Raw genomic sequence first — 17,098 nt, 5'->3', positions numbered from 1 at the left:
TGCCTAGAAAAGAAGGGTTGAAGGAAGAAGGCCAGTGGGAAGACCTAGGAAGAGAGCTACACCAGCTGAGAGAGGATGTGGAGAGAAGAAGAGGGAATTGGGAGTCAGTAGTAAGAGAGAAGACATTTCCAGACAGACAACAGTGGCGAAGACTCGTTCAACATCACCCTACCCGGCACACTGAAGGGTTCTGTGATGATGATGATGATGATGATGATGATGATGATGATGATGATGATGATGATGATGATGATGATGATGATGATGATGCACAGTTGCCTACATTGTTCTTTCATTGACATGCTGGATGTGTGATTCCTTCCATGTCATATTTACCATAATGAAGCCAGTTCCATTCTTCATATCTTTGATGTTACCCTGCCAATGCAGGGTATATTACCTTTCTACTTGGTCTCACTCAGTCCTAGGATTGCTATTTTTCTTCTTTCCATGAGGTCCAAGGCTCCACCTATCATCAGACCGTAAGACCTAGGTCTGCTCGTGCTAGTGTCTTAGCTGAGTATTGTGCATACGAAGGCTCATATTTTAATTTACAAAACTTGTTTACTTACTTTCTAAGTCTAATGTAATAGTGGTTTTTTTTCTGTTGTCATTAACTCCCTTAGCCTTTAGCAGTCCCCTGCCACACCTGGAAGGCAGCAGCTTTCTGATTAATTTATGTGGAATTTCCTCCACAAAGGATTGAACAACCTCTTAAGATCACCTTCCACCCATAGCTGTTGTCTTTTGGTTGTCCCTTAGTTCGTCAGGTTTGGTATTGGCTGCCCAACCTTTGACCAGGCAGTTACATATAGTACCGTCTGTTGTCACATACATTAACAGGAGGTTCCTGACCTGACACTAAATGATGATGATGATGATGATGATGATGATGATGATGATGATGATGATGATACTTTGAACACATAGCCTGCTTGAAAAAATGGCAATTAAGAAAAGGAGGATTATGCGAACAGTGATTGATCCCAGCCTCGAAAGATGGAGCAACTTAGAAATATATCAAGCGTAATCCAGAAAAGAAGAATGGCCTTTTACACTCACCTCTTTAGATTTCCATCTGAAAGAATCTGTAAATGTTTGTTATCCTACTTCAGAAGTCTCAAAACAATTCCTCCTTGGTTGGTGGAGATCAATAAAGATCTTTTAAAGTATGGAATCACAGAAACAGACATTCAACACCAAGCATCACCCAAACTTAGACAGGTTCATCAAGAAGAAGTTCCAACTCAACTGGAGCATGTCCATTCTGATACATGGAAGAAAACACACTCCGAAAGGATGAAAACCTGTTGGACCTGCAAGAAAACTAACAGTTGAGATCTCACAGTCCTTAGTGGTGCTAACAATGAATGAAAATAATATTTTGATCAGTGTCAGGTCAGGATCATTCTGCTAAGGTGTGTGACAGTAGACCTGCGACTGTCTAGCCGATAGTCAAGCGGCCATTACCAGCCTTGACACCCAATGGGGGGACCACTGGCTTCCAGAAGAGGAGCACTCCCTTTGGAGGCCAGGTGAAGCCTTTGTATAGGAAATGATTCATACATTCACTGGAAAGGATAACATGATCAACAGTTTACATGGTGGAAGGGGACCCCAGTCCCAATTGCAGATAAAGCAGAACAACTTTCTGGCAGTAGGTATAAAATGCCTCTGGGAGGGGCGACCCCTCCGTAATAATAGCCTATATATATGGAATGGTACTTCTGAACTTGCCTCGGAAAAGGTTAGGGCGTACCCTGCTCAAAGCAACATGTAGTTCCTTGGGCACTGGAGGACTCTGAGAAATGGGTGACCAGTAGCCAACATCATGAAGGTGGACATAATCAATCTTATGCCCTGACTCCTGATAGAAAAGGCAGAGGCTTTTATGAAGAAAGAGGGTATAGAAATGATGGGGTTGAGTGCAGTTAAATGGAAGGGGAAAGGGAAGAAGAGAATGAGGAAAGGATATACACTATACTTAAGTGGTGGCAGAGAGGTGAAAAATGGAGTGAGCCTGATAATTTCAAAACAGGTGGAGGAGAATATGGATATGATAGAGTACATCAGCGCCAGGATAATGAAAATTATATAATGAGGAACAAAGTGAAGGACTTCATACAAGTGTACACACCACAGACAAGGAACAAAGAGGAGGGTATTGAGGAATTCCTGGAGAAACTAGAAAAGGAGATAACTGGTGTGGGAGTGATTATCATGAGAAACTTATATGCACTGGTGGGAAACAAAAGACAAGGAAAGGAAGAAGTAATCGGACCATATGGATATGGGAAGAGGTATGAAGAAGGAGAGAACCCACTTGAGTTTTGTGAGAGGAATGGTATGATTGTGGGCAAAAAATCGTTTTGGAAGAAAAGCAGCAGGAAAATTACAAGATATGGCTGGGGTGACAGAAGAATAAAATCAGTAATTGATTACTTTCTGGTGGAAAGGCCAAATCACAGACAGTTGATGGATGTAAAAGGATGTACAGGAAGAATTTCTGGAGGGACTGAAACAACAAATTTCAGTTGCTGAAGTACCAAATGTGGAGGATGAATGGTCCAACTTCAAAAGGGCATTTATAAGTAGAACAGAGAGAGCCTGTGGTCAGTGGCAAAGCTGTTAGTTAATGAATGGGTAGGCAAGAAATCTTAGCTTAAAGTTTCTTGTAGTGTAGTTCCAAATGTCGAGTTTTCTTGGTTGCAAAATGGTCAATCACATGGTCCTTCAATAGTTCATCACTCATCAATTTACCTTTCACAGGCTTTTTCTTGATAGAAATGGCTACTACTACTACTAAAATGTGTTCATTCCTCCCATGAAGGGGGAGGCGAGCCTCTTAGACGGTGACGCCGTCTCTCAGGCCGGGAGATTTGTTACGGTGATGGAGATGCTCAGTGAAGGTGAGGGGGTTGGCGGCCATGGTCTGTACTAGGAACTGTCCCTGCATTCGCCATAGTGTAGGAGAATGGAAAACCACAGAAAACCATTCTCAGGACAGACGACAGTTGGGGCCAGCCGTGAGATCCAGCCCTGTCCCTTCTCCCGAATCCAAAGGTGTAGAGCTGTGGCCTCCTCTCCTTTGTTTAGTTATCTGGTCAGAGTGCAGAGCTGTTGGACCACGGACCAGCTGTGGTCACTTACGGGCCGAAACCCACTCGGCATCTGCCGACCACAGAAATGGTTCTAAGACTGCTGAGTCTTTCATTGTTCATTGTATTACACAAGAAGGTTTTTTTTTTATTCTCTTCAGAGCACTCATACTCCTTTCAGAGGAAGCCGTGGTTACAGGAAATGTTAATACTGTATTAAGTGAATCAATTTTGACACTTCAATATATACTGGTTCGTGGTCATTGAGGACAATATAATGTAAAAGCTTTCGAGGGGACAAAAGTTAATGTTTTTCTATATTGGAATAAGTGTTTATCAATTCATTCTTCAGTATTTCTCTATTAAAAAAATGGTTATATGTTCATAAGTTTAACAACAGGGGAGCTCTCTTTGTAAACTATGTAGCGCATTGGATCCAACCACTCAAGAAACTGAATGCTTTCAAAATCGTCAAACTGTGTATATCCATTTGTATAATTAAGTTGACAGGGACTTCATTGTTAAAATTTTGAGTGTTTGGAATGTCCTGTCATCTACATCTCACTATTTAGGATACTGTGTTTTCTGATCTATGTCCTTCAGGATACGAGTGGTTTTTCTAATTTCAATCATCATCATCATCAGTTTTCCACTCCAGTTGCCCGGGTGTGGTTTACGAGCACTCTCCACTTCTGTCTGTCCATGTACCACTCTTCTCTCAAGATGACATCCCAGCTGACTCCTCTTGTTCCTATGTCCTCTTTCACTTGGTCCAGCCATCTCTTCCTAGGTCTTCCTACCGGTCGTTTTCCGGTCATGACTGTGTGTAGCCATTGTTGCTGTCCTTCCATCGTCCAATCATTTGACATGGCCAAACCATTTCAAACGGGCCCTTGTCACTTTTTCATTCAGGGATGGGTACACACCAGCTTCCTCCCATATTCTTTCATTCCTTACCCTGTCCCTTTTTGTCTTCTGTACCATAGTACATAGGAACTTCATTTCTGCGGCTTGTAGTTTGCTATCCACTTGTTGGGTTGTTGTGCAGGTTTCTAGGCCATATGTTAGTGTGGAGATGAAGTATGATTGGAATAGAATCTGCTTTGATCTTAAGGGAACTTGTTCATTCCAGAGGAGGTTCCAAACTTGATGGTAAAACTGAGCTGATTTTTGAATGCGGTTGTTAATCTCATGCTGTATTCTGTTATCACTTGAAATGATGCACCCAAGATATTTATATTGGTCTACTGTTTCCAGCTGTGTACCTTCCAGCATTATTTTTCCTTTCTTCTTCTGCCTGTTGACAGACATAGTAACAGTTTTCGATTTATTTATTGTTAATCCGTGTGCTTTCAAATGTTCATTCCAAGGTGTTCAGCCTCTCTTGGACTTCCTTCTCTGTATTTCCCCAAATTACTACATCACAAAATTACATCAGATGTGGTCTTATGTTGCAGTAGAACAAGGAGGTGGTCTGTGTAAATAAACAATAAATGAATTGGGCCTTTCTGCGTATGTTAAGCAACCCAACAGCAGAATTGTATGACTCACTGTCTCAACCCTCATCATTCTGTGCAATATCTTCCAAAACATGTCTTAAATCATCGTAGTGTGAAAATGTTGTGTGGACTGCTCTGGAATGACAGCTGCAATGATTAATACCATGCTTGTGGAAGTCTGAATCCTTTGCATTCCAGAAGATGGATCTACTAAAAAATTAAAAACGCTGTCAGAAGAGCCTGACTGAATTTTATTGTTTTGGAGCAATGGAGAAAAACAAGGTTTACTTGGTAGGCATAGCAGTGTAGAAATATTGCCCGTTGGCAAACTTGTTTAACGTAATGCTGAACACCCCCATGCTTTTCTGCCATTGTGGAGCACACATGTTTGACATACGATTTTATCAATTACTCCTCACTTTCACAGAATATTAACAATTAATTCTGATAAGCCCGATGCAGTCTTATCAATCGAAACATCATAAAAACCTTGTGAATATTTCTGTGGGATCCTGTTTTGAGTGAACCGGAATATTACACCGATTTGAGATCTATTTGATACATCTAAGGTCTCATCTGCCTGAATACGCGTGAAATCACAAGAATCTAACTCTACTTTGATCGTCTTCTGAGTTATGGTAGTTACAGACTCAATTAATTCATTCTGTATTCGCTTGATATACCTTTAAAGCTGAGTGACTCAGACTGTTGAGGCGCTGGTCTTTTGACCCCAACTTGGTAGGTTCGATCCTGGCACAATCCAGTAGTAATTGAAGGTGCTCAAATAAGTCAGCCTCATGTCGGTAGATTTATTGGCACATAAAAGAATTCCTGCGGTACTAAATTCCGGCACCTCGTCGTTTCCGAAAACCGTAAAGGTAGTTAATGGGATGTAAAGCAAATAGCAATATTATTATTATTATTATTATTATTATTATTATTATTATTATTATTATTATTATTATTATTATTAGAAGCCCTTCGTCGACTGGAGATGATCCCAAATGTACTGTTCCTATTTTTAAAGAAGATCTAACGATTCTAGGTAATTGCTCCTGTTGATCGAGTCTTCCCCTTAAAATAACCTTGAAATCCGAGCTCCTTTTTTCCCAAGAAAACACACAATATCAAGTCTCTCAACAACGATTCGATTTTGTTTTGCAACTTCATTATGTTTAACGGCTTGAATTCTTGCACCTTCAGAAAAAAAAGAACGTTCTATCCCCCTGTGCCTCTGTAAACGGAATTTCTCTTCATTCTGAATATATTTCTTTCAATTTTGATGCTTCTCCACTTTTCTAAGAATGTTTTTATAACAATTATCCCATTTGAAGTCCATTCATTTTCACCACCAAACACGTAGACTCTATAACAAAATCGTGAATATCGTGTATATCAAGAAAATTGAAATTTTCTAGCTTTCTTATTGTTACGGGTTTTCCCATGGAACACAGAGGTGAAAGAAGGTGCCGGGGTGAATGGGTCTAACTACATTGTCAAGAATAGAATTTAAAACTTAAACTGAAGGTTATATTTTCAGAACTTTAAACTTAACAATTTTTTCATGCCAGTATTACAGGTACAAGTAGCAATCATTAAACCAGATTGGGAAAAATCCAAGTTTCAGAAGCTTAACACTTTTGGCTTTAAGCCCCTAGCTTTACATTTCCAGAGCTACAAGCTCAAATTTGCAAAGAGCACAAATTTATTCAAGGGCAGAAATCCCCTAATTCATGGAGCACTTGCTCCCAAAATACAATATCTAGCCTTCCAGAGGCACTCGTTACACGGAGTTAGCAAGAAAGAAAGATGTTATGTGGCCATTACCTTGTAGATGTACTGTTGACCGAAGAAAGAGGCCGCCCGCCTCCTGCTTTGACACACACACTTAGTAAGATGACGATCAATTGGCCAAGAGACGTGAAAAGCCGCAGTTTATAAACCCTCGGGGAAGGTTCGAGATCATTCAAGATGAATCAGGACACGCCCTCTTGATTTTATTGGTTAAACACAAGGTGAAGAAGAAATACGGGATTGCTTGGAAATCAATTACAAAAATTAGGGATTGGCTAGATTCAAAACTGGCAGAAATAAAAGGAAGAATTGTCAACCCAAAAATAAATGAACATCATTCAGTTACAAAAACCTAGAAATACAAAACTTCTTTAAATCATAAGTTCTTTCACTTCGCACCAGGGTGCATGATCATAGATTTTAGTGGTGTCATGTGTGGAAGAATGTCCAAACTTCTTGATGAATGTCAAACAAAACAAGTAGAAATTCACTCAGGTTAGGAAACTGCACAATAACAAAATTACTCAATATTTAGGTGGTGACATCTTCTGATTAAAGTTCCAAGTTGGTGTAGTTTCAGTTTCACTGTTTTACCAATAGAGGAGTTCATTTAGGCACTGAATTTGAATGCGCACGTTGGGGTGTACCTCCCGGTACACTTACCATCAAAATAATATCTAAATTATGCATACATCTTTTGTTATTAGCTTCACACTTCTCTTCGTAACTCCATTTTAAAGAGTTCACAATATTTGTACAGTTCCCGAAGGGGCCTGCTTCACTCACTATTTAAAAGCGAGTTTCAACCAGGTGATGTCAGTCTTGTTTTACACAACAGAAACTCAGAATTTGAATTGGCTGTTTCCATGTCTGAATTGTCACTAATATTGCCAATAATGCATTTATTGCCTACTAACTCAAAAGTATAATGTGCGCACTTACAAAATTAACAATATGTACTCCATTGTCACCTTTGCGCTAGGAATTTCTACACACACGAATAGCAGAAGAGTCATGCCTTAATGGGCCGTAGACCTTGCGGAGAGAGGGACGCGGGCGGTAACTTAACTTTCCTCCACCACCCCGCTCCCAATCACTAAGCTAGCGAAATGCAAACAAAACAAAAAGTCCTGGGTGAGTCAAGTTATTTCCTACCTCCCTGTCAGAACAAGTAGTCTGCTGTTACCATCTAGCGGGCGATCAGCCAAGATCATAGCCTGGTGTCACCCATGTAATACATAGTAAATAGAGATTATTATAGTTACAGCACAATAACAACAGCAGATACATTTGTTATGATATTTATATAATTTAACCGTATTTCTTAGGGTAGGCATTGCCTCAAATGACTCCAAGTAGTTTCGCCACTGCCTGTGGTAGAACGTTGATGAGAGTGAAAGAAAAGGAGACACCATGGTGGAATGAGAAGGTGATAGAAGCAGTGAAAGAAAAGAAGACAGTGTGCAAAGAATAAATAGAGATAAATAAGTAGAAGGAAAAGGAAGTATCTTGATAATAAAAGTAAATTTAAGAAATTGGTAAGAGAAGAAAAGATGGCAAGAATTTACACAAAAGAAGGAAACTGATGGAGCTGGCAGTAAAAGTATGGTGTTTGGAATTATACGAAAGAATAGAAAAGACACACTTTACACAAAGCTGATGAAAGAGGAAAGTGGAGAGTTGATAACACATCCAGAAAAAATAGAGAAGATGGAAGGGGTATTTTGGCTGAATGTGAGAAATTGTGCAGAGAAGACAATAGTAATGGGCATATATTGCAGGTGTTCAAGGTGTGTGCTAAACCCCCAGTAAATTCGGTAATCTTATTTTTTTTTAAATTTCAAGTTGTTTTATGCAATGCAACAAGATTTTAATTTATACATCAACTTACAACGATATCACCATGCATTTAAATTCTAATAACCCTTTCAGACCTGAAAGAAAACTGGTGGTGTGAATTTTTGTTTATACATCAAAAACTGACTAAAATGCTCTTAAATACATATATTTTTAGTTTATTCTAGAAAATGAAAATTAATATCTGAGAAAAAGCACCCACACAATTGTGCGTGTCAGGACTTAATTCACTACTTACAAAAAAGAAAAATTACTTCAGTGCATGTGAAATACAGTACATATGTACATGATCAGATGTTCTATTTTACTGTGTGGAACAATTAAAATCTTCGTTCTAACACAAGTATACATTATATTTTCTACACTGAGGACAGCACCCACACAATTGTGCATGTTAGGACTTAATTCACTACTTACAAAAAAGAAAAAATTAAAAATTTCAGCTCAGCGCGCGTGAATATACATATGTACATGATCAGATGTTCTATTTTACAGTGTGGAACGTTTTAAAACAATTAAAATCTTATACATTACATTTCTCACGTAGAATACAAATTCTGCTTTCACAGTGCTTTTTGTGGCAGCACCCAGCACTCTCGCATACATTGCCTGTAGGAAAACCTAGCCCGCACAATTGTGCATATCAACATTCAAAATCTCATGATATTACGTATGATGTTATAAGTTCACAATTTTTCATTTGCTAAACAATTTACACAATTCGTAGATTACATTCTGATATTCAGCAAAGCTTCTAGATTAATATAAATGCAATAAATAAATATTTACTTTAGGCTTTACTGCTTCCCACCACCTTGCCAATGAACTGCATTTTTAAACTCTTCTTCCAGCCCCCTGGTGGCCAAGCGCTAAATAAAAACAACTGAAGTACATGGTACGTGTCCTGCACAATCACTGCAGTCTGGTCTAGCACCAAGAAAATGTCAAATAAGCTCAGACATAAATAAAATACGAACTCGCACAATTGTGTGTACACAGTCTGAAAGGGATAAACAGTAGTTCAAGACTAATTTGAATTAATCATTAAAATATTTTAAATTCCTGCTGGTTGGATGTGCACACCATACTATTCCAATTACTTATTTAATTATAATAGTACTTAGAAGTATATACTGCAAGAGATCTCTTACAAAAACCATTCCGTTCTTGGTCACTAGAAGAGAAGTTAAAAATAGTGAATAAAGGAAGGTCTATCCCACCACTTCCGAATTGAATGTAACGATATAAAATAAAAAGTGAACAATACACTAGACATTTCCTATCTCTCAGTATGAAAATGTAGAATGGTTAGCAGGTTGTGAAACTTGAGATTATTTTGTTGGCCACGCTGATTGTTTTCTAACAGGAATGAGGTATGGAGTAAGCCTGAATTTGCTGACTTAAATCACTTGTCTAGTGCACAGCCAAAACATTCAAAATCTCAAACTCATCTACTGTGTTTCCTGAAATCAAACTGTTCGGCAGACAGTGAATTGATACCTTACTTGATGATCAACGAAGAACTGATACCAATAAACATAACAATGTGGTAAAGAAAATTTTATCCATACATACATACATACATACATACATACATACATACATTATCATTATAGACTGTTATGCCTTTCAGCGTTCAGTCTGCAAGCCTCTGTAAATTTACTAAACGTCGCCACAATCCTAGATTTGCAACTAGTGTTGTGGTCTCATTTAGTTCTATACCTCTTATCTTTAAATCGTTAGAAACTGAGTCTAACCATCGTCGTCTTGGTCTACCTCTACTTCTCTTACCCTCCATAACAGAGTCCATTATTCTCGTAGGTATCCTATTCTCCTACATTCATTCACCTCACATGACCTAACCACTGAAGCCGGTTTATGCGTACAACTTCATCCATCAAGTTCATTCCTAAATTAGCCTTTATCTCCTCATTCCAAGTACCCTCCTGCCATTGTTCCCACCTGTTTGTACCAGCAACAATTCTTGTTACTTTCATGTCTGTTACTTTTAACTTATGAATAAGATATCCTGAGCCCACCCAGCTTTTGCTCCCTAAAGCAAATTTGGTCTGAAAACAGACCGATGTAAAGATAGTTTCGTCTGGGAGCTGACTTCCTTCTTACAGAATATGAACCGTTAAAAAGTCCTTCAAAGATCTTCATCATGGAGACAAATGTACTCGTAACTTTTCTTAGAATCTACCAATTTAAGTAGTTATTACCTCAAAAGAAAGCGCTTGATCCACTGAGTGTTTTTAGACCAAAACGGACCGTGTACCTCAATTAGAACGAAAGATATGATTGCTTCAATGAGAAAAAATGTTGAAGAAATGAGACATCAAATTAAATGTGCACTCATAACTTTCCTCAGAATCAACCAATTTGAATAGTTTAAGAGCTGAAATGAAAGAGCTTGATCCACTGAGTGTTCTTAGGTCAAAACGAACTCCATACCTCAATTAGAACCAAAGATATGATTGCTTCAAAGAGACAAAAAATTGAAAAATCAAATAATTTGAGGAAGGCATAAGTTAAGTGATTTATAGTATCTGATGACAAATCTGCACATGAATACCTTTCAGTTAAAAAAAGAATGAAGGAAATTGACCGGATAGAATGACTGGACTGACCTACTTTAGTTTTCATCATTTTTTTTTATATATAGATTAGCAGTTTCCCGCTGGCTCTGCCTGCAATGTGCAAAGTATGGTGTTGTTTGTTATCCTCCTCACTGATGTATTTGCAAAGTTCCGACTTAATGAAATAAAGCACATGATCTGCTGCGGTAATAGAATGTAATATTATGTCAACAAAACACTTGAAAATACATCACACAAAGAAATTGAATTAAACGTTCCTTGGAACAGCACTGTGCGTTGAATTGTTGAAAAGTCCTTGAAAGATCTTCGTCTTGGAGACTAATGTACTCATAACTTTTCTCAGAATCTACCAATTTAAGTAGTTATTACCTCAAAAGAAAGCACTTGATCCACTGAGTGTTTTAGACCAAAACAAACTGTGTACCTCAATTAGAACGAAAGATTTAATTGCTTCAATGAGAAAAAAAAATGTTGAAGAAATGGGACGTCAAATTGAATGTGCACTCATAACTTTCCTCAGAATCAACCAATTTGAATAGTTAAGAGCTAAAATGAAAGATCTTGATCCACTGAGTGTTCTTAGGTCAAAACGAACTCCGTACCTCAATTAGAGCCAAAGATATGATAGCTTCAAAGAGACAAAAAATTGAAAAAATCAAATAATTTGAGGAAAGCGAAAGGTAAGTGATTTATAGTGCCTGATGACAAATCTGTGCATGAATACCTTTCAGTAAAAAAAAAAAAAAAAAAAAATGAAGGAAATCGACTGAATAGAATGGCCGTACTGACTGACTTTAGTTTTCATCAATTTTTTAAATATATAGATAATAATCTGTTAGGGATTTTGTACATTTCTGTGTCCCTGATAGTTCTGGTACAAGGGATTTATACAGTACCATTGTAATGTGTAAACATTTCCTCACAAATACCATTGATAGCTATAATTCTGTTCAGAATTACTGTTCATCTTTCCCTCGTGATATCTTGTGGGAGATACAGGAAAGAACTGCAGCAGAGTTCATCTCATTTTCTGTATCTTGAGTGTCAACTTGACATTGCAATTAAATGGAAGTATTTACCTAGGATGGCAAAACCAATGCCGTTATTTTTTTCTTTTTTATTCTATTTCATTAAAACTAATAGGGAATTACTCTTTTTTTTTTCTAGTTGTTTTACGTTGCGCCGACACAGATAGGTCTTATGGCGACGATGGGACGGGGAAGGGCTAGGAGTGGGAAGGAAGCGGCCGTGGCCTTAATTAAGGTACAGCCCCGGCATTTGCCTGGTGTGAAAATGGGAAACCACGGAAAACCATCTTCAGGGCTGCTGACAGTGGGGTTCGAACCTACTATCTCCGGAATACTGGATACTGACCGCACTTAAGCGACTGCAGCTATCGAGCTCTCTTTTTAATACCTTGTGTTACCAGTTTCGTATATTATTAACTGGTTTAAATCTTCTAATGCTTGTTATATAATGTTATGGCTGATTCTTTGATTGAAAGTTATTCTTGAAAATATTATTAATATTATTTGTATATTCTATTGTATGAAAGGTTCATCGGATATTCTAATTTGTTAGCAACTGATCTCTTTTGTGACGCTATTCCTAATATCTGTCATTCTTATTTTCTGTCTTGGATACACATCTGCCTATTTTTTTAAATATGGATGGTTCTGTTCTTTAAAGGCATATTCCTTTTTTTCATAATGAAATTATGATTCACATTGTGTTGTTGTTACATGCTATACTTCACTGAAATGTGGATTTTTTATTTATTTTATAGATTCCGAAGTTGGATTGTGTGGTTGATCTCCCAGTAGTTCAGGCTAATACTCGGTACTTCTCATTGCATGACTCTTGTGGTCTGGTGTCTGATGTACGGATAGAATGTGGTAGGACGATTGTTACACTAAGGAGTATTGTGCAGGTAATAAAAAACAACATTATAACTTTTTGTAGGTAATCTCTCTTTATCTTATATACCTTTAATATTAAGAATAATACAAAACACAAATAAAATTCAGTTTTGTAAAGTATTTGTTCCTTTTATCCTGACTAAACCTGTAAGTTTCAAGTGAAATTTAAGTTAGAATCTTAATACAGGAGTGTCAGAGCTTTTTTCTCTTAACTAGTTCATTTTACAAATGTTATCGTTCTCAATGCGATTTTATTTTGGTGTTAATAAAATATATCACATGAGATACGTTCACTTCCTTGCATGAGACCATGTCGCTAGGTCTATTCCTTAACAACACACAGTTGTGCACAATAATACAAAACACTACACTATAAAGGAAAAACACTGAAGCAGTTTACTATCAATTCTGTCAGTACAGATATCAACAAGTTCTCACACTAGTTATTCACTTCACCATCACACAGTCGGTTCTGAAAAGTACAGATATCAACAGTCCACACACTGATTATTCACTTTGCCATCACAAGGCAAGACTGACTAACTTCTCATTGAAGTCGATTCTGACAAATACCCACACTCGACATTATCTTACTGCACTTTCTCCACTGACTGCCTGACTCCACCATGGAGTCCAACATTGGCTGACTCGCTTTTTGGCCTTACGGCTCAATATATATACTGTTTGACAAATAGTCTAGAAGTATCAACTTCTGGAAATGTTCTCCCAACACTCTAAATGGAACACATCCGAACACACAAGGGATATTACAAGTAACAACTCTCATTATTGTTCCGTATTGGTGAATAGGTGGTTTTTTATTAAATTATCCTTGATATCTATGCCTAACACAAGGGATAATCGATCGACCAGCCTCTCGATTGGAGTAGATCAAACTCAAATGTTCGATTGCTGTTCATAAACACACATGGACATGTCTACAAAATTCTTAAGTTTTCCACATGTATCTGGATAATATATTTTCATTATTGTAACTAAGATGAAATTCTAAAAGAATTTAACTGTATAAAGTCCACCTGTTCAATACACGTTTGCTATTTAATAAAAGGTCTGTTTAAAAAGCTATATAGTTGTTTAAAAAGCTACATAGAACATGTTTAAACCTAGCCTAGAGGTCATCAGCTAAAATAACATGAAGAAGAAAGACATATAACAAGAACAGTGATACATAAAAAATTCAAGATAAAATACAATCAACAAATGCAATAGAAGTCTATGTTTAAAATGCACATAGCTCCAATATTTAAATACACTCAACAAATACAATGGAAATCTATGTTAAAAATGTAGGTGTGGGTCCAACTGTATTTAATACAATATTGGTTGGCTGGAGGAAATATTTAAATAATTGTGAAGACAGATGATGTTCTATTTGTCATGCTTCTGGAAACAGAGTGAAGTTTTTAAAAATCCATTACATTTCTTCACGGAGAATGCAACTATAGCCAGAATCTAAAAGTGGAAACAAATAGTCAATTAACAATAATAACCAAAGGTTTTACAAGAGTTACAGATAATTGAAAGGAGGCCAAGAAAAGTTATTTTAATGTAAATTGGGTTATCAGATTTTAACAATAATTGGGTACCATTCGGTAGTGCACGTTTTTCTTATTCTTATTCTTCTCCTTCTTCTTGGTGCCTTATTCTGTGAGGATGTTGGCAGTCATCGTGGCAATGTTTTTAGATACAACAGCCCCGTAGAGCTCCTCGGATGTCATATCGCAACATCTGCAACTGTTATCCAACCATATAATTCTCCTCCTTCCAGGTCCTCTTCTCCCATCAATCTTTCCTTGCAAGAAGATCTGCAGGAGGCAGTACTTTGACTTATTTTGCAGAATGTCTTATGAGAGCAAATTTTGCAGTTTTGTAATACATTAAAATTAGAGGGGAATCGTGTAATATGGAATACCATGTACGTTTGGCAGTATAACATCTTACCAAAATCAATTAGGTAATATAAATAAATATGGTTTGAAACTACAAATAATTAGCCATGATTCTCTATATGTTTTAACTAAAAATTTTTAGTGTCTTCATATCAAAATATATTTTTTTCAAAAAGTTGCAAGGAATAGTAGGGAATAGTAGGGTAAATAATATGTAAAATAAAATACAACTTCAAGAACTTCTTTCAGTTATATTTAACTAACATTCGTACAGATGGACGTACATAAATGTATTAAAAATAGAAAATTTAATATTGGGAATTAACTGAAATTATAGTCTACATACACTAATTATTCAAATGAGTTAACTTTTTACAGGCACTTCTTCATTCAGCAACAAAAGTCACAGATGTAATCACACGTTTTGGCCCCTGCACAGTCATTATGGGCCCATAAATGACACATAACACATCAAATCCACAACTCTCCTCTAGTGTCTTCCTAAAAATTGGCCCAACAAAAAAGAACCATTCAGCATCATCTTGGGCAGCTGGTGTGGTGTTTGGCACGAAATCCAGTTTCAATGAAACGTCTGAATGACATGGTTCAGCAGATGCATCATCGCTGCTCGTTTCATTTTCGAAAAGCTTTTTATGTGATTTTAGGTTCTTTTTCTGTGTTTGTTTCTTTCCTGGAACAGACTGAGTTTCAACCTCCTTTAAACCGACTTGCTTGAATTTTTCCTTAAGTCGACTTTCTAGTCTAATTTTCTTAGCTGAAAGCTGATTCTCCAGTTCATTTTTGTATGGAGAAGAAGTTAAGAGTGCAGACGTTCCAGGCTTTCTAACTCTTCTTGATATCTTCCTTTTGGTTGGTGGAGGAGAGATGTGTTGAGGTAAGATTAGACCTACCTTCAATTCATGAGATCCAGGGATGATTAGATTTGCACTTTGTTGGTCAGAAGTTTTAGAGGTACCTGGTACAGGATGAGGGGTTGTAGAAGAACAAGGAAGAGGATCGGATGAGCATGCTGAACTTTCCTGAGGATTTGATGAGTTTATATCTGAGATTTGATGATGATGATGCTTGTTGTTTAAAGGGGCCTAACATCAAGGTCATCGGCCCCTAATGGTATGAAATGTCAGCAAAAAGTTCAAAATCATCCACTGACCAAAATAAAAAATGCCATGAAGAATGATGGATGGACATGAACCCAAAAAAAAAAAAAAACAGTGTATCCGACTCAAAAAAAGGTCATAAATAAGAGTATTACCGACCAAGGGACCACTTATAAAGCACAATCCTGTATCGAGGATACTTGATGTCTAAAGGGGTCCAAAATCCAGGTCTAAGGCCCCTCAAAATGGTACTTATCACTAGTAAAGTAGAACCATGGTATTTGTCATGTTGGGGTACTAATCAAAAGTAGCGAAGACTCACAGTGGTCCACACATAATGGTACTACTCACAAGTATTGTACATCGTACAGGTAACACAGACCTATGGTGTTTCTCACACAATGGCGTCACTCATAGCCAACGTAAACCGATGAGGTTCCTCACCTTGGTGTACTAGTCGCTGATGCCGGTTTTCCTATGGTGTTCCTCACGTAGTGGGTACTAATCACAGGCAACGCAGACGCACAGTGTTGCTCATATAGTGGTACAACTCACAGGCAGTGCCCAGACCCGCGGTGTTGCTCACATGGGTACAACTCACGGGTACTGGAAACCCACAGGCAAACCAACTCACTGCTTATACTAATCACAAACCTATTTCGTACCTAATATAGTGGTACTACTCGCAAGTAAAGGCGACCCATGGTGTTCCCCGCGTGATGGTACGAATCAAAAGTAGTTTCATGGTTCTAATTCAATCATCCCATGGTCTCCCCTTTTAGTCGCCTCTCACGACAGGCAGGGGATACCGTGGCTGTATTTTTTGTCTGCGTCCCCCACCCACAGGGGGTAGAGAGAGAGAGAGAAAGAAGAAGAAGAAAGAAGGGATCCGTCACTTCAAAAAATGAAGTAACGGACGATGAAAGGCAAGAGCCACGAAGGGCGTGACAATGAAAGACTCCCTAGGCCTCGAATGCTCTAATACAGTCGGGTTTGGAAAAGGACAAGAGTTGACCAAGGGAGGTCGGACAGGATAGCCGGAAGTGAGGAACCTGGCACAAGTAAGTGGAAGCAATGCCAAGAATCAGCTAAGGGCCCCATGGTCGCCAATCCACACTCCCAAGTAGAGAGCCCCTTGAACCCCTTGTAGTCGCCTCAGTTCAATACGGACAAAAATGAAATTCTTAGATTTAAAAGGCAGGGGATACCGCGGGTGTATTCTGCATGTGCGTCCTCCACCCGCAGGGGGTAGTGTGTTTGGTCCGCGAGAGGTATTTTATTTCCCTCAAGTCCACCGGCAAGC

The 17,098-nt window shown here is 38.0% G+C and overlaps 1 protein-coding gene across 1 annotated transcript in view; it reads left to right on the top strand.

Moving 5' to 3' along the window:
- LOC136885511 (intermembrane lipid transfer protein Vps13) overlaps window positions 1–17,098 on the top strand; it is a 1,358,975-nt gene that overhangs the window by 985,206 nt on the left and 356,671 nt on the right. The window contains exon 42 of the mRNA XM_067158109.2: window positions 12,635–12,778. Coding sequence (XP_067014210.2) covers window positions 12,635–12,778 — 144 coding nt within the window. The remainder of the gene's footprint in view (window positions 1–12,634; window positions 12,779–17,098) is intronic.

Source organism: Anabrus simplex, chromosome 1 (assembly GCF_040414725.1).
Source record: "Anabrus simplex isolate iqAnaSimp1 chromosome 1, ASM4041472v1, whole genome shotgun sequence".
NCBI classification, from domain to species: domain Eukaryota; kingdom Metazoa; phylum Arthropoda; class Insecta; order Orthoptera; family Tettigoniidae; genus Anabrus; species Anabrus simplex.
The sequence above is the reverse complement of the archived record's forward strand: the minus strand, read 5'-3'. Positions and strand labels throughout refer to the sequence as shown.